This window comes from Ovis canadensis, chromosome 3 (assembly GCF_042477335.2).
Source record: "Ovis canadensis isolate MfBH-ARS-UI-01 breed Bighorn chromosome 3, ARS-UI_OviCan_v2, whole genome shotgun sequence".
Taxonomy (NCBI): domain Eukaryota; kingdom Metazoa; phylum Chordata; class Mammalia; order Artiodactyla; family Bovidae; genus Ovis; species Ovis canadensis.
The window spans coordinates 161,568,920-161,593,800 of NC_091247.1; the positions used below are offsets into that span (position 1 = coordinate 161,568,920).

At 40.7% G+C, this 24,881-nt stretch overlaps 1 protein-coding gene across 3 annotated transcripts in view; it reads right to left on the bottom strand.

Annotated features, from left to right (window-relative positions):
• The window catches only part of SRGAP1 (SLIT-ROBO Rho GTPase activating protein 1), a 298,264-nt gene that overhangs the window by 157,673 nt on the left and 115,710 nt on the right, over nt 1-24,881 (bottom strand). The window contains exon 1 of one of the 3 annotated variants that reach the window (XM_069584750.1): nt 17,376-17,644. The exons of the other annotated variants lie outside the window; for them this stretch is intronic. Coding sequence (XP_069440851.1) covers nt 17,376-17,379 — 4 coding nt within the window. The 5' untranslated portion in view covers nt 17,380-17,644. Of the gene's footprint in view, nt 1-17,375; nt 17,645-24,881 lie in introns of those variants that run through there. 3 annotated transcript variants of the gene reach the window in all.

Genomic DNA, 24,881 nt, shown 5'->3' on the forward strand with positions numbered 1-24,881 from the left:
TTATCAGATTTGAGCTCACTGAGTACAGCATCATATTTTAAAGATTTTTAAACAAATGAGTAAAACAAATGCTGGTCTTATTAATCTTGGCTCACTGCTTAGAACAGATCAAAGAAGCCTGTGGAGCACTGGGCCCTAAAGTAAAGTATCAGTCGCAACCCCACGGACTGTAGCCTGCCAGGCTCCTCTGTTTGTGGAATTCTCCAGGCAAGAATACTGGAGTGGGTAGCCATTCCCTTCTCCAGGGCATCTTTCTGACCCAGGATCAAACCCCAGGTCTCCTGCATTGCAGGCAGATTCTTTGCAGTCCAAGCTATCAGGGAAGCCCTACACTGTACCAATCCTGTGATGAGCCCACAAGTGGCTATTAGCTTTCTTGAATTAGCACTGACTGGATTTTTTCCCCCTCAGGTCCAAGCTTCATGTTAAGTTATTATAGTTGACCAAGCTGTTACTGAACTCCTATTTTGTGTAAGGCAGGGTCCTAGGCAATGGACGTGTTTGACACAGCTTCTTTGGGTAGGTAGAGAAGGAAATCCTAAAATGAGAGTACCAATATACCATGCTCAGTGCTCATAATAAAGGAATGGAAAGAGGAGCTGACTCAGATGGTAAAAGAGCCTAGAAGATGTCACACCCTGAAGAATAAGAAGGTTTTAAGACAGACAGCTGTAACTACACAGAATGGGAGAAAATGTTTGCAAATTGTATGCTTAATAAGAAAGGGCTTTCCTGGTGGCTCAGCTGGTAAAGAATCCACCCGCAATGCAGCAGACCACTTGTAAGGCAGGGGACCCAAATTTGATCCTCAGGTCAGGAAGACCCCATGGAGAAGCAAATGGTAACGCCGCTCCAATATTCTTGCCTGGGAAATCCCATGGACAGAGGAGTCTGATGGGCTACAATCCAATGGGTCACAAAGTCACACACTAGTGACTACACCACTACCACCACCAAATAACTAGAATATATAGAATATCTAGTAACTCTAAGAACTCAATAATAAAAACAGAAATAATCCAATTTTTAAATGGGCAACAGATCTCAATAGACATTTCCCAAAAGAGGATATACAAATGGCTAATAGCACATGATAGGTGATTCAAAGTTAGTCGCCACTGGGAAGATGCAAATCAAAAGCACAATGAGATATGACTTCACACTCACTAAGATGGCGATCATCAAAGACACCAGGAGTGCTGGTGGGGGTCAGAGAAGTTGGAACCCTCATACACTCCTGGCAGAAGTGTAAAATTGTACAGCCATTTTAGAACAAATCTGGCAGTTCCTCAAAGTTTGACATAGACTGAGCAAATCTACGCCTACATATATACCCAAGAGAAAACATACGTCCACACGAAAATGTACAGACAAATGGTTGTGGTAGTATGACTCATAACAGCTGAAATGTGGAAATAACCTAAATGTCCTTCAATGGAACACAAAGATAAAATGAGGTATGGCTGCAAATGGGGCTGTTATTCATTCATAAACAGGAATGAAGTAAAGATTCATGCTTACACTGAAAATATAAGCTTAGTGAGCAAAACTAGTCACTAATGTGATTACATTAATGTGAAATGTCCAAAAGAGACTACTCCATAGAAACAGAAAGTAGATTAATTGTTGACTAGAAAGCCGGAGGTGCTGGAGGAAACGGGAAGTGATGGCTGAGGGGTGCAGGATTTTTTTTGGGGGGGTGATGAAAATGTTGTAAAAGTGACTGTAGTGACAGTTACAAAACAGTGAATATACTAAAAAGCAACTGTACACTCTAATGGGTATATACTGAATGAAATACGACATAGCTCAATACTGCTGTTACATTAAAAAAGATAGACTGCCTATCGCAATTCCATGAAATTACGGTTGAGACATTTCTGAGAATGATAACAGCAGAAACAACAAAATGACTCCTATTTCCACACCTAGGACTTTTTAGTGGTTTATCAAATTAGACAACATGGGGCAAGCACTTTAAAATGAAGTCTTCATAAAATGACTCTTGCTTCAGTATTTTTACCTCATCTCAATTTATCTATGATCCAGAACGGTATAAGAAAGATGAACCTAATAGAACATTGAGAGCTTTATCACCACGACTCCCAGACAACTGCATAAAACAGTACAAACTCTTTCAGGCAGAAAAATGCCGCCTCAGAGGAGTCTCCAAGCAGCCATTATTTAAATCTAGGGCAGGACCTACTAACTACTAATAATGGCCATTTTAACAGAGCTAAAATTTACTGTGTGTTGTTTTTTTTTTTTTAAATGACTGTTATTTCATTTCTGTTCTACCAGCACATCACCACAGGATGAATCAACATCAGTAAGCCGATAAGAATAATACACAAAAAGATTATGCTTTCAAACTACTTAGTTTGGAAAAAAAAAAAAAGGTTGAAATAGTTCCTCTTTTAGCCATAAAAATCTGCTTACTAACACTTACCAAATAAAATGGAACTGCCTAGGAAAGGAGGAAACAAAGGCATTTCTTGCTATTGCCCTGATAAAGGGAAGTCCTAACCCTTAAAATAAATTTGTGTGAGACCACAAAGTATGATGCATATTTCATGGAAAGATTGAGGCCAGACTGGGCTGTTTTGCTAATATGTTACTGACTGATTAGGACTAGGACATAAAATTGATAGACTGAGTGTGAAACTTGTGATCATACAGCAAAAAATAAAAACACAGTAACACTTCTAAAGCATCACAAACCATCTCAATTACTTCACAGTGTTTGATGTCAACAAAATATACATTGTATGCAGATATAGGTACCTTTACCGGAAGGATATAAGGAACTTCCCCAAATGACAGATAAGAACCCCTGGAATGTCTTGAAAGAGAAGAACCCAATGAGATTCGAACTGCTTCCCTCAATTTTTCACATAGTCATGTGAATATGTATACAACCTAGCAGTTACTGCTTAGCTGAACCCTAGGTACAAACTTGTGAAATAATGCTTTTGGAAAGCCTAAAAAAGCTAGAAATTTGAAACAAAAGATCCACGTGAACTTTATTTTGTGTGTGTGTGTGAATAAGCAAAGGCCATTTCCTCACTAGAAATCTGAACCCAAGATTTCAGCTTCTTTTGCACCCTGCACCTTGTGGGCTTGTGCTGGAGATATAGTGTCACTTATTACAAGCCATGTGACATGGGGCAAGCTGCTTAACATCTTGAAAAATAGGACTTCCACCTCACGAGATTGTGGTTAAGACTTAGATGATGCAAGTGAAAAGCATCCTGCAATCTGCAAATCACTATGAAACAGATGGAGATGTTATTATTACTGGTATCATCAGGCTTTCATGAGAAAAATATTTATTGACTATTACCGTGTGCCAGACTCCCTTCTAGTGGCTCTAGCTAACAGACTGGAAAGGAAAAGCCCCATTCTCAGTGAGGAGACACCCAAGGCCAACAGATGGTGAGAGTGAGTGACCTCCAGGGCTTTGAGTCACCAACGTCAAGGAGCAATGTAAAGTGTGGGCAGGAAGTGTGTGCGCCCCGGCAAACAGGCAAGCACTGAGGAGGTGGTCCTGAGGCTGACTTGGCAGTGGGCTGGCAGACACAGAGGGGATGGGCATCCCAGGCTGAAGGAAGCTTAAGCACAGGCGTGAAGAGAACCTGGCCAAGTACTTCTCTGCACTACAATCTAACTCTACTTGGTAATAGGCCTAGTCACAGGCTAGGTCAGAAAGGACCCCACATGGTAGGCTAAGGAGTAAAACTTTATCTTTTAGGCCAGTTTTCCCAACTGGCTTGATGGTAAGAGCCACCAGGCAAGCTTACTAAAAATACCTATCTGATTCTTTTGGTCTGACAGGACCAGGAACAGAGGATATCCAAGTACCCAGGGTGAATCTTATCACTGGGCAACCTTAGGAAACACCAGTGGGGAGGAACTGAACAATTCTGAACAAGGAAGACACACAGTCCGATCTGCATTTCAGAAAATAGCACACATAAATGAATAAATGAAACGCAAGGCTAAATATCTGATAAATATGAAATATTTTCACACTATTGAAATATTTCAGAGAAGGCAATGGCACCCCACTCCAGTACTCTTGCCTGGAAAATCCCATGGATGGAGGAGCCTGGTGGGCTGCAGTCCATGGGGTCGCTAAGGGTGGGACAGGACTGAGCGACTTCACTTTCACTTTTCACTTTCATGCATTGGAGAAGGTAGTGGCAACCCACTCCAGTGTTCTTGCTCGGAGGATCCCAGGGATGGGGGAGCCTGGTGGGCTGCCGTCTATGGGGTCGCACAGAGTCGGACACGACTGAAGTGACTTAGTGGCAGCAGCAGCATTGAAATATTTTCAAACTATTTATGAAATAGTTTCCTTTGTAAGCTACGTGGGTGTGCGTGTGCACTCAGCCGCTTAGTCGTGTCCCACTCTTTGTGAGCCCGTGGACTGTGGCCTGCCAGGCTCCTGTGTCCATGGGATTCTCAGGCAAGAATACTATAGTAGGTTGCCATGCCCTCCTCCAAGGGATCTTCCCAACCCATGGACTGAATCTGTGTCTCTTACGTCTCCTCCATTGGCAGGTGGGTTCTTCACCGTTAGTGCTCCCTGGAAACACAAAATTCTGTACCACGGCAGCCTACCAGGCTCCTCTGTCAATCCAATTCTCTAGGCAAGAATACTGGAGTGGGTTGCCATGCCCTCTTCCAGAGGATCTTCCTGACCCAGGGATTGAATAGGGGTCTTCATTTGAATTATGAATTATCGGGCAAAACAAATTCCACCACTGACAAAAACCCTCACAAGGATGAATGGTATCCATATTTTTCTGTGCCTAGGCTTATGATTTTAATTAGTTATGAATCAACCATTTCCGTCATCTGGTGTGGAAGTAATGAGTATTTCCCTATCATCTGTTATCAGAGAGGAGAAGCTGATTGTCAGCCACACTGGAGAAAAAGCTTTAGAGCTGTGCTGTCCAATGCAGCCACGTGTCACACTGAGCACTTGAAACGTAGCTGGTCCAAACTGAGATGTGCAGGTGTAAGAAACACAGGGGATTTCAAAATTCTAGTGTGTGGGGAAAAAAGAACATAAAAGCATCTCATTAACATTTTTATATTAATGCTAGAATTAAACATTTTAGACATACTCAGTTATAAAGGTATTAAAATTAATGTCACCTGTTCTTTTTTTAACGTGACTGTTAAAGAACATTTAAAATTGGAAATGTAGCTCATCTATAGGACAGTTCTCTAGTGATGAAGTTTCTGATTAGTGGAATCTGAAAAGTTCTGTAAGTGGAATCAGAAAAGGTCTTTGAAGAGTTGGCTGACTTGATCGGAAACTAAGATTTCTACACAAGGCAAATATGGACCAGAATACAGAGTATCAGGACACTGGTTCCAGTTATAGAAATATGACCTTGGAATAGTAATCATCTCTGTGGAACTTATGTTTCCTCAACTGCAAAATGATCACTAATCATACCTTCTATATTCCCCTCCCAAAGAAAATGGAAGGCTTCAATGAGATGAGATATACAAAGACTTCTTCATCATGTCAAACACTGTAATGGCCAATTAGTATGTAACGTGGACTGAGAAAAGAAAAAAATTTAAGTCCTAGATTTGATGGTGTCAATTACTCACACTAAAGGACTTTCAGAAAAGACTACAGGCAACTGGAGTCAGTAGTGACAGCTTCAGTGGTTGGCCCCACACCGACTTTAAAGGATATGTAACATATGGAAGGCTCTGCAAATCTGGCAGAATGAAAAGCAGTTCCTTAAACAAATAAACTAAAAATAAGATACCCTGGCCCAGAAGAGTAACGTTCTGAAGAAGGAAGCTTAGGGTGGTCGGACCAAATAGAATCTTTCAGGTTACTTCTTCATGAAATATATAACTCCCTAACGTCTATTTCTAGCATCGGGAAAAGACCCTGATGCTAGGAAAGACTGAAGGCTGGTTGAGAAAGGGATGGCAGAGGACGAGATGGTTGGGTAGCATCACTGAGTCAATGGTCATGAGTTTGAGCAAGCTCCAGGAGATGGTAAAGGACAGGGAAGCCTGGCGTGCTGCAGTCCATGGGGCTGCCAAGAGTCGAGCACAGCTGGACAACTGACCAAGAACAACAAAGTCTTTTTCTCCTTTATGAAATCACCAACTACTTAAGCAAAATAAAGAGCACAGACATATATGAAATTGGGTTGCTTCCATTCTAAGCTCAAAGCATGGCTTCCTCCTAGTGCCCCAATATCTGAGCAGATATTTGAATATCTGGAGGGCGGGGGGAGTAGAGTTATGCTGAGTCCTTTCGAAACAAAATAAGGTATCCTCTCAGTGTAGTTAATCCTCACTGCATGGTTATGAAAGTAAAGTCAGTATCACAACATCTCCTCCACTTACAGACTGCGTTTGTTTTTCTAAGTTTTCATAATAATATCTTCATTTGAAATGACATTTACCTCAGTATTATCTTAGAATAAGCTCACTATAAAAGTTTTCATAACTTTTGACAGCCAAATATTATATTCTGGCCCAGATAACGTTTTAATGTCAAGTATAGAAATCAAATTTGCACTTTTTTTTTTTTTTCCCCAGATGAGAGCTAGCTAGGATGAAAGCCAATAAATTCAAGTGATCAACTACTGCAGTTTAACTACATTGTTGGAAAGGCCAGTTTAAGGAAGTACAGATCTGAATGATTAAATTTAGTGCTTTTATTTAGAATGCACAAGAGGCAGAACTTCATTAACTTCCCCATAATCAAGCAAGGACAGTTAAAATCATACCAGTAAATTGATTTTTATTACCAGAAAAAGACAGTGTATAGAAATCACTGATCTGTAGAGTCCAAAGATTTACATTTTGGAATGGCTGTGTCACTGACAAAAGTTCAAGGCATTCTCTCTAAATGGTGACTTTCTTTGCTGAAATAATTCAACATGAAGTCTCACGGCATAAACATGTTCCACATATGTTTTTCTCTAAATAAGTTTGAAGAATGACAAATGTTTAACTAGCTTAAATCTTTTGTACAGAATTAATCGCAAATTGAGGCTTTTTAAAATTAAGGCTATTTCCCAAGCAGTAATTACAATTTTAAAGCATCTACTAGAACACAGTTTAACTTCCCAAGCAATTTACCATTTACATTGAACAGCAGACTATTTACTGAATTCTTACTATGTTCCAGATCCTGTGCTAAGTACTTGATGTAGTTTAGCTCATTTAATTCTCACCGCAATCCTATTACGTAATGCTTCTATTCCATACATGAGGAAATCAAAGCAAGAGACCAAGTATTTTGTCCAAAGTCATACAATGAATAAGTACTAGAGTTAGATTCCCATTCAGGCTTGTCTAACTCCAAAGTTCATGATGCAAATTTATAGCACTCAACAGTTATACACCATGTGCAGTTATACAAAGCAAGTCTAAGTGATCCAGGCCAAGCCTTAGTGATAATTTATTAGAATGTATACAGATGCTGTGTATAACTATTAGTGCACCAAATAAAAGCTTAAGTGCAAAGTGTCTAGCATCATTTAGAAAAGCAATAAAAATTTCATTTCTATCATTGATATTTAAAAACCTAATATTTTACAAAAACTAGCTAAGCAGCTAAAGCTAATTCTCTAGTACTTCTAAATGTCCTGGCTTTATGGGAAACTATGTATTTAAGTCAATTACTTTTGTTTTAAATCATTACTGTTACTGCTATTATGTTCCAATTATTGTAGAGTTTTGAACTATACAGATTATTAATCTGATTACCAATATCATGTCTCTAAGTTTCCATACAGCACATAATAGATTCTCAATAACTATCTCTGATGAATGTTTGCTTCCATAAAGATAGCTAGTTACTAAAATGCTTCATTCTGCACATCTGGACGTAGGACTCAAATTTTGCTAATTCATAAAATGGGTTTCCTGTCTCTTTTCTCTGCAACCCACCACCCACGCCACAATACCTCTTCATTCTTTGCTCCACGTGGTCCTGCTGGTATCCAGCCCTACAAGGTTTCCTCTATAAACAATGCTCTACTCAGTCAACAGTAGAAAAAACTCCAGTTAAATCTACTGAAAATCATGTTTTAAACATCTTCAATTAAAGATATCTTTTATGTGTCTACTTCCACGGTAAGAGAACACCTTCATCTAGGTGTTCATTTAAGTTTCCTTAGACTTCTATTAGAGACTTTGATGGGATTGCTACTGGCAACTTCATAGTCAGTAACCTCTGGCTCCGAGTGAACTACCTGAACTCTAATTCAGGAGCTGACACAAGGAAATCAGAAAGTAGCCGAGTTACTTGTGCTTCCTTAACATTCATTTCACAGCTGGATGTCACAATTCTGGATCACAGAATAAATATCTTCCAACCCTAGGCTACAAAATTCTTAAAGAGATGGCATTAAAAAAAATCATATCGTTATATGTATATATACGCACACTCCTGACACCCGACACTTGGGCTTCCCAAGTGGCTCAGTGGTATAGAATCCACCTGCCAACGCAGGAGATGTGGGTTCAATCCCTGGGGAGGGGAGATCTCCTGGAGGAGGAGATGGCAACCCACACCAGTATTCTTGCCTGGAATATTCCACGGACAGAGGAGCCTGATGGGTTATATATAGTTTACGGGGTTGCAAAGAGTTGGATATGACTTACTGACGGAGCACACACAGCATATATTTTATATATGTGCATATCTTTTAAGGTTTTTCAGGCCTAAGCAAATACTGAACATCAATCAGCTTGTTAAAATGGCAGAACTATTCATTCCCTTCTTGGGAAGTCCTTGGTGGTCCAGTGGTTAGGACTCTGTTTCCATTGCAGGGAGCACAGGTTTGATCCCTGGTCAGGGAACTAAGACATTTAAACTGAGAGGCACAGCCAAATAAACAAAAATCCTCTTCACTTCATCCTTCAAAACATCAAAGAAAATGTCCAATTGGAGAGAAAAACCTATGTATAATCATAATATTCTTCTATTTTATCCTCTTATAAAAGCCAAATTCTATAGTAAAAGTTATTTTTGGTCCTGTACAAACATTCAACCTTCACCCACATAGTCTGCAGAAACTGATTCAACAACATTCTCTCATTGTCTGCTCAACCAGCAAAGGATTACAAAAATGCTTATGCTTCTCATCTGACAAACACTGAGTAACTTTCAGGTGCTGTGCTCTGAAGAAAGAAAGATAAACCCATTGCTTTTTGCCCTCAGGGTCTCCCAAGGTAGCTCCTGGTCTAAAGACATGTAAAAATAACTTGTTTTTTAATGTTTTTTTTAAAAGCGTGTGTGTGTCTTGGGGCTTCCCAGGTGGTGGTAGTGGTAAAGAACCCATCTGCCAATGCAGGAGACAAAAGAGATGCGGGTTCAATCCCTGGGTCAGCAAGATCCCCTGGAGGAGGGATGGCCACCCACTCCAGTATTCTTGCCTGGAAAATCACATGGACAGAGGAGCTTGGTGGGCTATAATCCATGGAGTTGCAGAGTCAACCACGAATGAAGCGACTTAGCATATACTGCACCTTATGGACTGTAGCCTGCCAGGCTCCTCTGCCCATGGGATTCTCCAGGCAGGAATACTGGAGTGGGTTGCCATGTATTTCTCCAGGGGATCTTCCCAACCCAGAGACTGAACCCATCTCTCTTCTATCTCCTGCACTGGCAGGTGGATTCTTTATCACTGTGTCACCTGGGAAGCTGAGGCAGTGTTGAAAATCCTACAATGGACGCATGAAGACAGTGCTGAGAGGACAGAGGAAGGAACAGTACATTCTTCCCAGGTGAATCAGGGGAAGCTCTGATAGGACACAGGAGCCAGTGCAGTAGCTAAGTAGAAGGACATCAGCTGAGGAGGAGTGTGACAGGGGTCAGTCAGTCCAGTCCAGTTGCTCAGTTATGTCCGACTCTCTGCGACCCCATGAATCGCAGCACACCAGGCCTCCCTGTCCATCACCAACTCCCGAGGTTCACTCAGACTCACGTCCATCGAGTCCGTGATGCCATCCAGCCATCTCATCCTGGGTCGTCCCCTTCTCCTCCTGCCCCCAATCCCTCCCAGCATTAGTCTTTTCCAATGAGTCAACTCTTCACATGAGGTGGCCAAAGTACTGGAGCTTCAGCTTTAGCATCATTCCTTCCAAAGAAATCCCAGGGCTGATCTCCTTCCGAATGGACTGGTTGGATCTCCTTGCAGTCCAAGGGACCCTCAAGAGTCTTCTCCAACACCACACTTCAAAAGCATCAATTCTTCGGCGCTCAGCCTTCTTCACAGTCCAACTCTCACATCCATACATGACCACAGGAAAAACCATAGCCTTGACTAGACAGACCTTAGTCGGCAAAGTAATGTCTCTGCTTTTGAATATGCTATCTAGGTTGGTCATAACTTTTCTTCCAAGGAGTAAGTGTCTTTTAATTTCATGGCTACAGTCACCATCTGCAGTGATTCTGGAGCCCCAAAAAATAAAGTCTGACACTGCTTCTACTGTTTCCCCATCTATTTCCCATAAAGTGATGGGACCAGATGCCATGATCTTCGTTTTCTGAATGTTGAGGTTTAAGCCAACTTTTTCACTCTCCGCTTTCACTTTCATCAAGAGGCTTTTTAGTTCCTCTTCACTTTCTGCCATAAGCGTGGTGTCATCTGCATATCTGAGGTTATTGATATTTCTCCCGGCAATCTTGATTCCAGCTTGTGTTTCTTCCAGTCCAGCGTTTCTCATGATGTACTCTGCATAGAAGATAAATAAGCAGAGTGACAATATACAGCCTTGACGTACTCCTTTTCCTATTTGGAACCAGTCTGTTGTTCCATGTCCAGTTCTAACTGTTGCTTCCTGACTTGCATACAGATTTCTCAAGAGGCAGGTTAGGTGGTCCGGTATTCCCATCTCTCTCAGAATTTTCCACAGTTTATTGTGATCCACACAGTCAAAGGCTTTGGCATAGTCAATCAAGCAGAAATAGATGTTTTTCTGGAACTCTCTTGCTTTTTCGATGATCCAGTGAATGTTGGCAATTTGATCTCTGGTTCCTCTGCCTTTTCTAAAACCAGCTTGAACATCAGGGAGTTCGTGGTTCACATATTGCTGAAGCCTGGCTTGAAGAATTTTGAGCATTACTTTACCAGCATGTGAGATGAGTGCAATTGTGCAGTAGTTTGAGCATTCTTTGGCATTGCCTTTCTTTGGGATTGGAATGAAAACTGACCTTCTCCAGTCCTGTGACCACTGATGAGTTTTCCAAATTTGCTGGCATATTGAGTGCAGCACTTTCACAGCATCATCTTTCAGGATTTGAAACAGCTCAACTGGAATTCCATCACCTCCACTAGCTTTGTTCGTAGTGATGCTTTCTAAGGCCCACTTGACTTCACATTCCAAGATGTCTGGCTCTAGATTAGTGATCACATCATCATGATTATCTGGATTGTGAAGATCTTTTTTGTACAGTTCTTCTGTGTATTCTTGCCACCTCCTCTTAATATCTTCTGCTTCTGTTAGGTCCATACCATTTCTGTCCTTTATCGAGCCCATCTTTGCATGAAATGTTCCCTTGGTATCTCTAATTTTCTTGAAGAGATCTCTAGTCTTTCCCATTCTGTTGTTTCCCTCTATTTCTTTGCATTGATCGCTGAAGAAGGCTTTCTTATCTCTTCTTGCTATTCTTTGGAACTCTGCATTCACATGCTTATATCTTTCCTTTCCTCCTTTGCTTTTCGCCTCTTTTCTTTTCACAGCTATTTGTAAGGCCTCCCCAGACAGCCATTTTGCTTTCTTGCATTTCTTTTCCATGGGGATGGTCTTGATCCCTGTCTCCTGTACAATGTCATGAACCTCATTCCAAAGTTCACCAGTCACTCTATCAGATCTAGACCTTTAAATCTATTTCTCATTTCCACTGTATAATCATAAGGGATTTGATTTAGGTCATACCTGAATGGTCTAGCAGTTTTCCCTACTTTCTTCAATTTAAGTCTGAATTTGGCAATATGGAGTTCATGATCTGAGCCACAGTCAGCTCCCAGTCTTGTTTTTGTTAACTGTATAGAGCTTCTCCATCTTTGGCTGCAAAGAATATAATCAATCTGATTTCGGTGTTGACCATCTGGTGATGTCCATGTGTAGAGTCTTCTCTTGTGTTGTTGGAAGAGGGTATTTGCTATGACCCATGCATTTTCTTGGCAAAACTCTATTAGTCTTTGCCCTGCTTCATTCCACATTCCAAGGCCAAATTTGCCTGTTACTCCAGGTGTTTCTTGACTTCCTACTTTTGCATTCCAGTCCCCTATAATAAAAAGGACATCTTTTTTGGGTGTTAGTTCTAAAAGGTCTTGTAGGTCTTCATAAAACCGTTCAACTTCAGTTTCTTCAGTGTTACTGATTGGGGCATAGACTTGGATAACTGTGATATTGAATAGTTTGCCTTGGAGATGAACAGAGATCATTCTGTCGTTTTTGAGACTGCATCCAAGTACTGCATTTTGGACTCTTTTTGGGTAAAAGGAGTAGCCTGTGCAAAGGCCCCAGGGTATGACTATTTGGAGAGTTCAGGGAGTTTACCAGAATGGCAGTTTGTTACATACTTCAGGGTCATAAGGTAGACAGGGGCTGGACCAATTATTAGGGGATTTAAAAGTAAATATTCTATAATGATAAGGAGTGTTATCTTTACTCAGCTCTCATTATTGAGAATGCTTCAATTTATTTACTTAACAAGTTAAAAACAAGTGCACATCCTCCGCTCCCACCTGGGAATGTAATGTACAGCACAGGGAACATGTCAATAATATTATAGTAACTTTGTATGGTGACAGATGAGTACTAGACTTATCTATTGTGGTGATTTTTTGGTAATGCATAAAAATATCGAATCACTGTTGTACATCTAAACTAATATTGTAAATCAACTGTATAATTTATAAAAAGAAAAAAATGCATATTAATCACATTTAGAAAGGATAGCTGTAGAAATATATTCTATAACTGATTATCAGAAAATATTGTCTGTGAAATATTTGACAAGCTTTTCTAACGTGTTTAATACTAATTTAGATAAGAGAAGGTAGTATCAGCTGCATTTAGTAGAATACTGAGGATATGGAACAGAAGGATTTATAAGTACCATAAGGTGATGAGATTGCCTTTCATTTCACTATAACTAGACATATCTAATTCTGAATTAAAGTAGTTTAAAATGGACTTCCATGGTGCTCCTGTGGTTAAGAAGGACCAATGCAGGGGATACAGATTAGATGTGTGGTCCAGGAAGATGCCTTGGGGCAACTATGCCTGTTCACCCAACTCCTGAGCCCACTTGTCACAACTGCTGAAGCCCACGTGCCCTAGAGCCTGTGCTCTGCAAGAAGAGGAGCCACTGCAATGAGAGGCCCGCACACCGCAACCAGCGAGTAACCTGCACGCAGCAGTGAAGACTCACTGTGGCCCAAATCAGTGCAGCCTAGAGCAAGTAGCTTAAAATGGCAAATTATTTAAAACACCTATAGTTTACCTTTCTTACATACTTTGTGGTCCACTGTCTTGCAACTTACTTTGAAAAGCATACCTTGTAAAAGATACTGTATCACTGAATCTTTACAAAGCAGCAGTTTAAAAAGGTAAAAACGCTAGCATTACTCATCTTACTCCTCTCTGTAAGCACTTGGCCACACGTGTGTGCTCAGTTGTGTCTGACTCTTTGTGATCCCATGGGCTGTAGCTCACCAGGCTCCTCTGTCCATGGAATTTTCCAGAAAGAATACTGGAGCAGGTTGCCATTTCCTTCTCCAGGGGATCTTCCCAACCCAGGCATCAAACCTGTGTCTCGTGCATTGACAGGCGGATTCTTTACTAGCTGAGCCACCAGGAAGCCCTATTATAAGTTCTTTACAGGATTTCAAACACAATATTAGCTTTACTGCCTCTGCCACATCCACTCTTTCTTAGCTGCTCTAACCTGGAAGAGATTCATTTTTAAACAAGATCGGATGCACGAACAGCTCTAAATCCTGCCCTTCAACACCCAGGATCAGCTAGTTTCTGCCTACCTTCCCCCTCATCACGCATCTACAATCTACATGTTGCTTTTGATTGAAACTTCCTTCCCAGATCCTTGCTCACACTGTGTATCCCCCCTTCTGTTAAGTTTCCCCAGGGTTTCGCTAAGAAGTGGAAGTACTAAAAGGTGAAAACAGAGGGGCTGAGGGAAAGAAAGCAGGGGGGAGTAGAAGAAGGGTAAGGGGAAACAGCTTACTGAGAAAACCAAAGAGAAAAGAATCAAGCAGAGAAGAGAGATAGGAGAGGAGCAAAGGGGACCGCCCTGGACGTCCAATGGTTATGACTTCGCCTTACAATGCTGGTAGTGTGGGTTTGATCCCTGGTCAGGGAGCTAGGAACCTGCATGCCTTAAGGCCAAAAAACAAAATAAAACATAAAAGCAATATTGTAACAATTTGATAAGGACTTTAAAAATGGTTCATACTAAAAAATGTTAAAACAAGAGAGAAAGGAGCAAGGTAGGTGAGGGAGGCAAGGGAGCAGGTAAAGAAAACGAAACAAGTGCCAAAGGCTGTCGGATTCACAAATCAGACTTGGGCACCAGAGGAACTTGGAGAGGGCTTTGGTCTCCTCAAGCCTGTCTTCAGGCTCTCAGATTTTTGAAGAGTACATCTGCTTTTAATAATTCCAGATATCAGAATTCTGTTGTGGGCCAGCATAAGAACAAAATTTCAGGGTCAAACAAAGCAAAATCCTTTCCTTATGAGAACCAAAGTATATGTTGCCTCAGATTTGTAAGGTCCCCTCCCACCCCAAAACACACCCCTTTAAGCCTTTTAGAAACCCAAGTGAAATCACGGTTGCTTATGAATGTGTGTGCGCTTAGTCGCTCAGTCGTGTCCGACTCTGTGTGACCCCATGGACTGTAGCTCTCACCAGGCTCCTCTCCATGGAATTTTCCAGGCAGGAATACTGGAGTGGGTTGCCATTTCCTTCTCCAGAGGGATTTCCTGACCCAGGGATGGACTCTGCATCTCTTGAGTCTCTTGCTTTGGCAGGTGGATTCTTTGCCGCTGCGCCACCTGGGAAGCCCCTTGTTACCACTGTCGCCATCCTAATTCTGGCCTCAAGGCTACAGAGAGCTGATATCAGAAAGAAGGAAATGGCACCCCACTCCAGTATTCTTGCCTGAAAAATCCACATGGATGGAGGAGCCTGGTGGGCTCCATGGGGTCGGAAAGAGTCACGACTGAGTGACTTCACTTTCTTTCACTGCAGAGAGCTGAAGATGATACAAGCTACGTTGCATTTTATTCTGTAGTCCCATTGTGACTCCCTGATACAGCGTCTGGTGATAAGCATTTTACATGTCTTTACTGAATGATCAGATGAACATTTAATGGAAAACCATGAAAAGCTGGTAGAGTCCCTCAGAATTCTTTGTACCATCTTCCTTCTCTGTAAACATGAGCCCGATTCAGTAAGACCATAAGCTTTCCGCATCGACCCACAGTACAATTTTATTTTCCTTTGAAGTTTAGATGTTTCTGGCGCGAACCCACACTACTCACAGGCACAGCTGATGTTCTCTTGGCTGCCGGCATTCAGAAAGCTGTCTGAATGCATGGCACAGAGCCGTCTGCCACTCCACTGAATCCGTCTCTGGCACAGGTGCCAAGTCGCCCTGAGCTTAGACAAGCCCCAGTCTGCAGGGCACTTCAGGCCCCGTCGCCTAGCCTGTGGCTCTCCTGAACGCCAGCAGTTCAGTACAGGATGAATACATTATTTCTTCTTCCCTCCGGTTACAGGGTTGGCTGGCCGGGATCCTCCCAGAGGCAGAGCACTCTGCCCAAACCCAATGAAACACTTCAGATTATTCTGCAGTCCCTCCCGGAGGTTGAAATAATAGCTACTTACAGTCCTCAGACCTATGCATGAGCATTACTTACAGAGGAAGGGTCACAAACTTATCACCTTCAGAGGCCAGACGAGTCCCATAAATGAGTGAATCAAGCTGGGTATGTAATACCAAGGAAAGACAAGGATTGCTTAAGCAGGAATACATACCTCATCCAGCCACCAGACTCCAGGTAATGACTGCTGTATAGCATGCCTGATGCAGTTATATGCCAAATCTGACCTTTTTAGACAGAAGCCAGAAATCTGATTTGGGGGTAGAATCACCAAATTTTAAAATATCAGCAACTAATTAAAACAAAATAAAACTCTGTCCAAACCATTGAAAATCCATCCTTGTGCCAGATTTTGCCTCTGGAATACCATTTTGTGATCAATGACAGAAATTCTAAGCTTTGTAGATGAAATTAATACCTTCTCCAGTTGTCAGAAATTGAAGAGAAACAAGATTCAGATTAATGATAACTTTGGGGCCCTCATGAGTCAGGCAACAATGTAAATGATATGTGGAAAACCAATCACAATCATTTAAGGTGGCATATTTAGTGAATAATATTTTTTCCTGGCTTTTTGTAACTTGGATGTGAAGTGGGATTTCTTCTAAAACTCTCATACTCATTCTCAGAATTAAGAAAATTCTCTCCTGGGGCTCAGCCTAAATCTGGAGGATGGTCTGAAGTCTAATCTTATTGGGACAGTTTCTCAATATGAGAACTGTCCATGCTGACTCTGGGAATCAGAGAAAAGCACAATTGCTCCCAATGCTGGTACAAATCCCATTAACTATCACTGCTATCAACGGCTCTACTGGACAATATGTGATTCCCACTTATATTTTGTTTCTCTCCTCTTTGGACATGTGTTAGACGAAAAGAAGAATCACAGAATCTCAAATGTACAACAAGCTTAGAAATCACTGAGTCTAGTGATCAAACTCCCCCCGAATCCAAGCCTGTCCAGAACTTACTATCTCTTTCCCAAGAATAGTCTGTGCTACTGTTGGGCAACTCCAACCTTTAGAGAAGTCTCCTTGAACTGAAACAAGAACCCCCTCCACTGGTTCAACAAAAAACATATCAAATGCCAACAATATGACTCATGCTAGCTGCTTTTATATAAAGATGAATAAACTGGGGCACCCTACCCCCTCTGCAAAGAACTCACAGAAATACTTTTCAAATTAAATATCAAACTTCCACAGATACTGTGTATGACTAAGCACACTTAAGAGACAGGGCAAAGTCAACCAATTAAAAAGTTCAGTGTGTAAGACAACTCATGAGAAATCAATACTTAAAGGAAAAGAAAGGTTTAACAGTTATGGGGAAATGGTTATGAATACTTATACGAAACTTCTTTCAAAAACCATCTTTTTCTAGTCACTCTGGAAACCAAAGGCTAAAAGGAAGACTACTGCCAAGTTCATTACCTACTACAATAGGAGCAGATTTACTCACCCATAACCTCTGTACTTGAATCTCTGTACAAATCCAGATTTCAGTATCACCACCTTTTTTCACTTAACAAACCTTTCATTAATATCTGTAACCTTGTTCTGCAATGCTCTCCCTTAAGCTTAAATCAAGTAAAAGATATTCAGTCAACATCCTACCCACTTCTCTAAAATCTCAAATTGCCCAATTAAGAGAAAATCAAGAAAAAAATTTAGTATATGGTAAAGTTCACATGACAGTTAGCTGCTGAGAAGAGTTGGTCCAATACAAACTTGGTCATAAGTTTAGCAGAAAGCTTTATTTCTCCCACTGAGCATAAGTGAAAATTTCCTCTGTTACTATGATCATACTACTATGATTTGTTTTTCCTTTGAAAGGCAAGCTCAATTCTGAGTCCTGACCTTAGGTAATTTACATAATCTTATTTCTCAATTAAATCCAATTTCATAGGGTTGTGATGAAAATTAAAGTAGCTAATGCATGGAAAAAAAGAGCTTCCCATAGAAAACTCTCCACAAATGGTACCTATGAATATTGATATTATTGTTACAACTGTTGGTCACAAAACATCTTCACATGTTTCTCAAGAATACACATTTTTGTGAGTTCTAACACACTGTATACTCCATTTTGGGGGTGGTGATCATGCCTATTAAAAATCCTCTTTTATTTTCTCCATCATTCATGTAAGACATACTCATTTTACAAGATTATAAAAGTAGAAAGAAGGAGGGAAATTACCCATCTTGTGAATACACCTGTTAATATGGCAAAATTACTTTCGTGCTTTTTAAAAATAGACGTGCTGTGTTCTAAGTTGCTTCAGTCATGTCTGACTCTCTGCGATCCTATGGCCTAAAGCCCTCCAGGCTTCTCTGTCCATGGGAATCTCCAGGCAAAACTACTGGAGTGACTGCCATGCCTCTCTCCATTAAATTATACAGATGACTCTTTTAACTTAAAAACAGTTGTTTATTACAACAAAAGCAGACACATAAACTGCAGTATGTTAGAAAATGTAATTTTAAAAACCTACTTAATTTTCTATCCCCAAGAGATAAATGTTTCTAGCACTTGTTGCATACTCTTCCAAATATTTTTCCATATGTAAAGCTCTAAGTTATGTTCATTTTGATTTTCCAACCCCTAGTGATTTCTTCACACATGTTTTTTGGTGTAGAAGACAATACAGTTCCACCTGTACATAGGTAAAAATTTGATAGCATGTCTAACAACCATCACTGGTCCCCTCCAAAGGGCTGGCCTCTTTATTATATTACTTCTAATCCTTACAATAGTCCTGCAAAATATATTCCAATATCCTTATTCTGCAGGGCTAGGCTTCAATCCATCTTTGACTCCTATATTTTCTCCCCTTGTAATAGTATAAAGTTAAAGGAGATTACATATTCTATATCTGAAAACAACTAAGTAAACTCAGTTGATCCAAATCCTTATTAGGGGAGCAGAGAAAATAATAATGGTTCTCATTTTACAAAATTTTACAAAGTTACATAGTAAAGATGTTTAGGGTTGAGTCTTAAAAAGTTAAATGTGTTGAGGACACCACCATTTTAACGCAGAGATAACCCTCTGCTGAGAAATATTTAGAGTTGGGATTTTACATAAAATAAAAACACCCCCAAGCCCTCTGCAAGCAATCACGGGTGAGTTGTTCTTGGAGTTTATTTCAAAGAGAAAACTCACAATGTAACTAGGGAGTTTCAGAGCCTCAGTGTATAATCACAGTGTAACTTCCCCTGGGGTTTAAAAGCCCTGCTTATCAGGCTATTGGGAAAGATAAACTGTTAATCAATCCATTGACCTGGATGAGAATCCCAGTTTTGTCACTAAATTCCTCCATGAACTTGGGCAAGTGCCTCACCCTCTTCTGGGTCAAGCGACTTTATCATGAAAACAGGGTATAAAAAAATACCCATCTTCATTTCAGTTCAGTCGCTCAGTTGTGTCCAACTCTTTGTGATCTCATGGACTGCAGCATACCAGGCCTCCCTGTCCATCACCAACTCCCAGAGTTCACTCAAACTCATGTCCATTGAGTTGGTGATGCCATCCAACCATCTCATCTGTTGTTCCCTTCTCCTCCTGCCTTCAATCTTGCCCAGCATCAGGGACTTTTCCAATCAGTTGGCTCGTTGCATCAGGTGGCCAAAGTATTGGAGCTTCAGCTTCAGCATCAGTTCTTCCACTGAATATTCAGGACTGAGTTCCTTTAGGAGGGACTGGTTGGATCTCCTTGCAGTCCAAGGGACTCTCAAGAGTCTTCTCCAACACCACACTTCAAAAGCATCAATTCTTTGGCACTCAGCTTTCCTAACGGTCCAACCCTCACATCCAAACATGACTACTGGAAAAATCATACCTTTGACTAGACGGACCTTCATTGGTAAAGTAATGTCTCTGCTTTTTAATATGCTGTCTAGGTTGGTCATAGCTTTTCTACCAAGGAGCAAGCGTCTTCTAATTTCATGGCTGCAGGCACCATCTGCTGTGATTTTGGAGGCCAAGAAAATACTCACACTTACTGTCAGAAGGATGAAGGTATGAGTGATAAACGGCTTAGAAAATTTAATTTTCTATTCATATGTAAGATATCTAATAAAAGTAATGACAACTATAATAATAATAATGTATTACTATAGTGAAATATTTGGAGAAGGTAATGGCAACCCACTTTAGTACTCTTGCCTGAGAAATCCCATGGACAGAGGAGCCTCTTGTGCTGTAGTCCATGGGGTTGCAAAGAGTCGGACATGACTGAGCCCATAGCCATATAGTGAAATATGGTTGAGTGAATATTATGTCAAGCATTAATCTATTTTATATGAATTAACTCATTTAATTCTCATACCAATTCTAGTAAGTATTATTATTACCACAATTTTAAAATCTATTTATTTCTGGCTGCACTGGGCCTCCCTGGCTCCTTGCACTGCGCAGGCTTTCTCCGGTTGTGGCAAGCAGGGTCTGCCCTTCATTCTGGTGCACAGGCTTCTCACTGTGGTGGCTTCTCCTGTTACAGGGCACAGACTCCAGGTACTTGGTCTTCAGTGGTTGTGGTGCATGGGCATAGTTGCTCCAAGGCATGCAGAACCTTCCCGGACCAGGAATCAAACCTGCGTCCCTGCACTGGCAGGTGGATTCTAATCCGCTCTGCCACCAGCTAAGTCCTATTACCTCAGTTTTACAGAGGAGTAAACTGAGGCAAAAAGAGGTTCAGAACTTGCCCATGGTCACTTGGCCAATAGGCAAGGCTGAGTTCTGAATCTAGGCTACCTGACTTGAGTCCACGCTTTTAATTATATGAAAAGGAGATTCCTAGCATTCTCTTTTTATTTATTTTGTCAAAGTACAGTTGATTTACAAAGTTGTGTTAATTTCTGCTGCAGCAGAATTTTTTACTTCCTCTTTTCCAACTTCCAACAGCCCCTGTACCAGCTCCCCAGGGGAAAAAATAATACCAAAATATATCCTATTGCTCTGGCAACTTTTGGTGTTTCTAATTATATGACTTTCTTTATAAAACAAATAAAACAAGAAAATAATCTTGAAGCTATCCTGACAAATCTGTTGATTAAAACAAAACTGGTATGTCTTTTCCAGTGCTATTATATTTAGGCACACCAGGTAATATTATTAAAAAATTTTTTCTAAGGTTTCTAACTCTTTCAAATACTAAATACTACTATTTTAAAGATGGTTTTCATTAAAATCTCTCCCCAGTGATCCTGAAAAATTACCCCCTGCTCTAAAAGGGATGACACTATCTTAAATTTTCCGTTCTGGGAAAATCCTGAAAAGAGGAAAAGTATGCAATAAAGTTCTAAAATAGATAACAGTCACATTTCAAAGAACTCATTAATCTACTGAAAAGTGTCATCTACAGTCTTCCCTTTTAACTAGTGGTTCCCGTGTAGTTAAACATTATATGAGCTAGACACTGGTCTTTGGTTATTAGTGAATATATTCCTCCCCCACATTCTTATTCTCTCCCCAAGGCATCACAGCCAAATGATATGCTCAACTGCAGACAAGCACCCTCAGAAAGTAAGCAAGTAAAAACAGAAAATGAACTACAAATGTAGGCCACACATGTGATTTTAAATTTTCTGGTGGCTACATTGAAGAAAATAAAAGTAACAGATGAAGTTAATTTTAAAATATATTGTATTTAACCCAACATATCAATATAGTACAATTTCAACATGTAATCAATATAAAAGTTAATTATGAGATATTTTGAAATTTCTTGTATTAAATCTCAAAATCATGTGTGTATTTTAACCTGATAGCACACTGCAATAAGAACTAGCCACCTTCTGAGGGTTGATTAGCCATATATGGCTAGTGGCTGCCATGTGGGACAGTAAGGTTCTACAGAGTACTTTTAAGAGTATAACAAGGATGAGAGGTTCAGCCAGTTTCTTACTCCCAGTCAACAAAGCATAGGTCAAGGAGAAAAGTTATAACAGGTTGATAGCTGTTTAAGATATACATGGTGTTTTAGTGTAAAGGTCCTCTTCAACTAGAACTTACAAAGCTCAGATTGTAAGTATGTGTGTGTTCATATACACAAATACACAGTATTAGTATCTAAGTAATAATCAGATAATAAAATCATGGCCAGTATGGACACCCAGTGTGACTATACAAAGGGAAGTAATGGGAAAGAAGAATGCAGGAACTGTACTTTTAGGGGACACACTGTTCTTAACGACAGTGATTAAAACTGTACCCCCATTAAAAAACAAAAAGATACATGCACTCCAGTGCTCACAGAGGCGCTATTTACAAGAGCCAAGACATGGAAACAACCGAAACATCCCTTGAGAGATGAATGGATACAAATTCCAATATTCCACACAGAACAAAATACTGGAATATTACTCAGTCATCAAAATAATGAAATTCTGCCATTTGTAGCAACACGGATGGACTCAGAGATCATACTAAACTTATCATACTAGTAAGTTTGACATATTAAGTAAGTCAAAGACAAATATTGTATGATATTACTTGTATGTGAAATCTCCAAAAAAAGGTACAGATGAACTTATTTAGAAAACAGACTCACAGACATAGAAAACAAACTTATGGTTACCAAAGAATTTATATATATATCCTATTGCTGCTGTAACAAATTACCACAAATGCAATGGCCTAGGAGAACGGCTTTACTCTACTGCTGTCCTAGAGGTCAGAAGTCCAAAACAGTCTTTAGGAGCTAACATCAAGGTGTTGGGAGGGCCAGCTCCTTCTAGAAGCTCTACAGGAGTCTCCATCCCATGCCTCTTCCAGCTTCTAGAGGCTGCCAACATTCTCAGCATTCCCTGGACCTGCACTGGAAATGCACTCCCATCTCTGCTTCTGTTGGCACATCGCCATGCTCTCTCCAGTTAACCCTCTTGCTTCCCTCTTGTGATTTCACCCGCTGATCTCACAGTGAGTCCATCTGGATAATCCAGGATAACCTTTCCCTTTTCAAGATCCTTAACTTAGTCACATCTGCAGAGTCCTTTTTTACCATATTGGGGAACACTCACGGGCTCTGGTGACGTGGATATTTTTGGAAGACCATTATTCAGCCTACCTGGATTACTGAGTGCTATAGGAGATTAGGAGACTGAGAGAGCAAAAGAGAACCAGAGAAGGCCTTTCATCAGGACAGACACATGAAAAAGATCACTCTGGTGGCAAAATGACTGGCGAGGTGTCAGACAGGGCAGGAAGGCCAAGGAAGACACTGGAAGGAAAGAGTACAGGTGAAAGAGAAGCTTAGAGCCAGTTAGGAATGGTAGGCAAGGAGAAGAAAGTAAGAGGATGAGAATTATTAAGGAACAACACTCCAGAATCCCCAGAGGGAAATCCTGGCCCGAGGGGAGGTTGGAGGGAAGGACAAAGTGAGAGAATTTTAATGCTAACCTCTAGGAATTTCAGTTGAGGATTTAGAATATTTGTATCATTTTCCTGTCTTATCAGTGTTGCCTTAAACTGATTCCACTAACAGACCAAGATATGAAGGCATTTCCTATTATATGAAGTGTTTAAAAAAAGCATCATGTAAGAATTTTCATCAGATGTTCAAAGATGTGGATGCACATTGAGTCAGTTTGAACTTCAGAGGGGTTTTGGTCATTTCAGCTTAATGCCAAGGCATAGTCATCAGGACATGAGTTGTTAAAAAGGTGTAGTATGGAGTTTCAAAGCCAGAAAATAAACCTAGTGGAATCATCTGAATACTGGAGAGTGAGTAGACCTGTGTGTGGGCTTTGATATATCATAAACCTGGGTTCAAAATCTGTCTTTACCACAATATTACCTTTGAGGAACCTACTTAACCCTCCTAACACTATTTTCTTCATCTTTAAAAGGAGAGAAAATGATGCATATTATCCTATTTCATGTCCAACACAGTTTAGGTAATCAATGTGTGTGTGTGCTTAGCCGCTCGGTCATATCTAACTCTTTGCGACCCCATGGACTGTAGCCTGCCAAGCTCCTCTGTCCATGGGATTCTTCAGGCAAGAATATTGGAATGGGTTGCCCATGCGCTCCTCTAGTGTATCTTCCCAAGTATGGGATGGAAACCAGGTCTCCCACGTTGCAGGTGGGTTCTTTACTGTCCGAGCTACCAGGGAAGCCCAAGAATACTGGTGTGGGTAGCTTATCCCTTCTCCAGGGCATGTTCTTGACCCAGGAATCGAACTGGAGTTTCCTGCATTGAGGGCAGATTCTTTCCAAGCTGAGCTACCACGGAAGCCCCTAGGTAATCAATAAAAGTAATTATTCTTTATTAACTGATAGCCCTGTTTGAAACAATCATCAGAAAAACACATTGTTTCTTACTAATAAATCTAGCAAGGCTCTCCTAAACAGTAAAAACAAAACAAAAAGCAACCAAAAAAAAACTCACACAGGAAGAAATTTCAAATCTGGAAAGAAAGCACACCAGTAAATCCTCATAAAATAACTACAGATAATCTAATGACATGGGTTTAAAGCTTCAAGGATAAAGGCCAGCTGAACTGCATTTTTTAGTTTCTATCCCAGCTTTAAATGATCCATCGGGCTTCACTAGTATTCTAAGGAACACAGTAAAACTCACCACAAGTTAACCAGCATCAATACATTAGAGAAAAATTAAACATACAAGTACTCTTAATTTGTGGACTAGCTATGTCCCTGAGGAAAAAAATATATATCCTGCAAAGTAGACTTCAGTGATCAGAACTTACTTCCTCGGGTTTCCCTAGTGGCTCAGTAGTAAAGAACCTGCCTACCAATGCCGGAGACACAGGTTCAATCCCTGATCCAGGAAGATCTCACATGCCACACAGCAACTTAGCCTGTGTGCCACACCTACTGAGCCTGTGTTCGAGCCCGGGAGCCCCGACTGTTGAGGCCACACACCATAAATACCGAAGCCCGAGTGTCCTCGAGCCTCTGCTCCACAACAAGAGAAGCCACCGCAATGAGCAGCCCTCACTC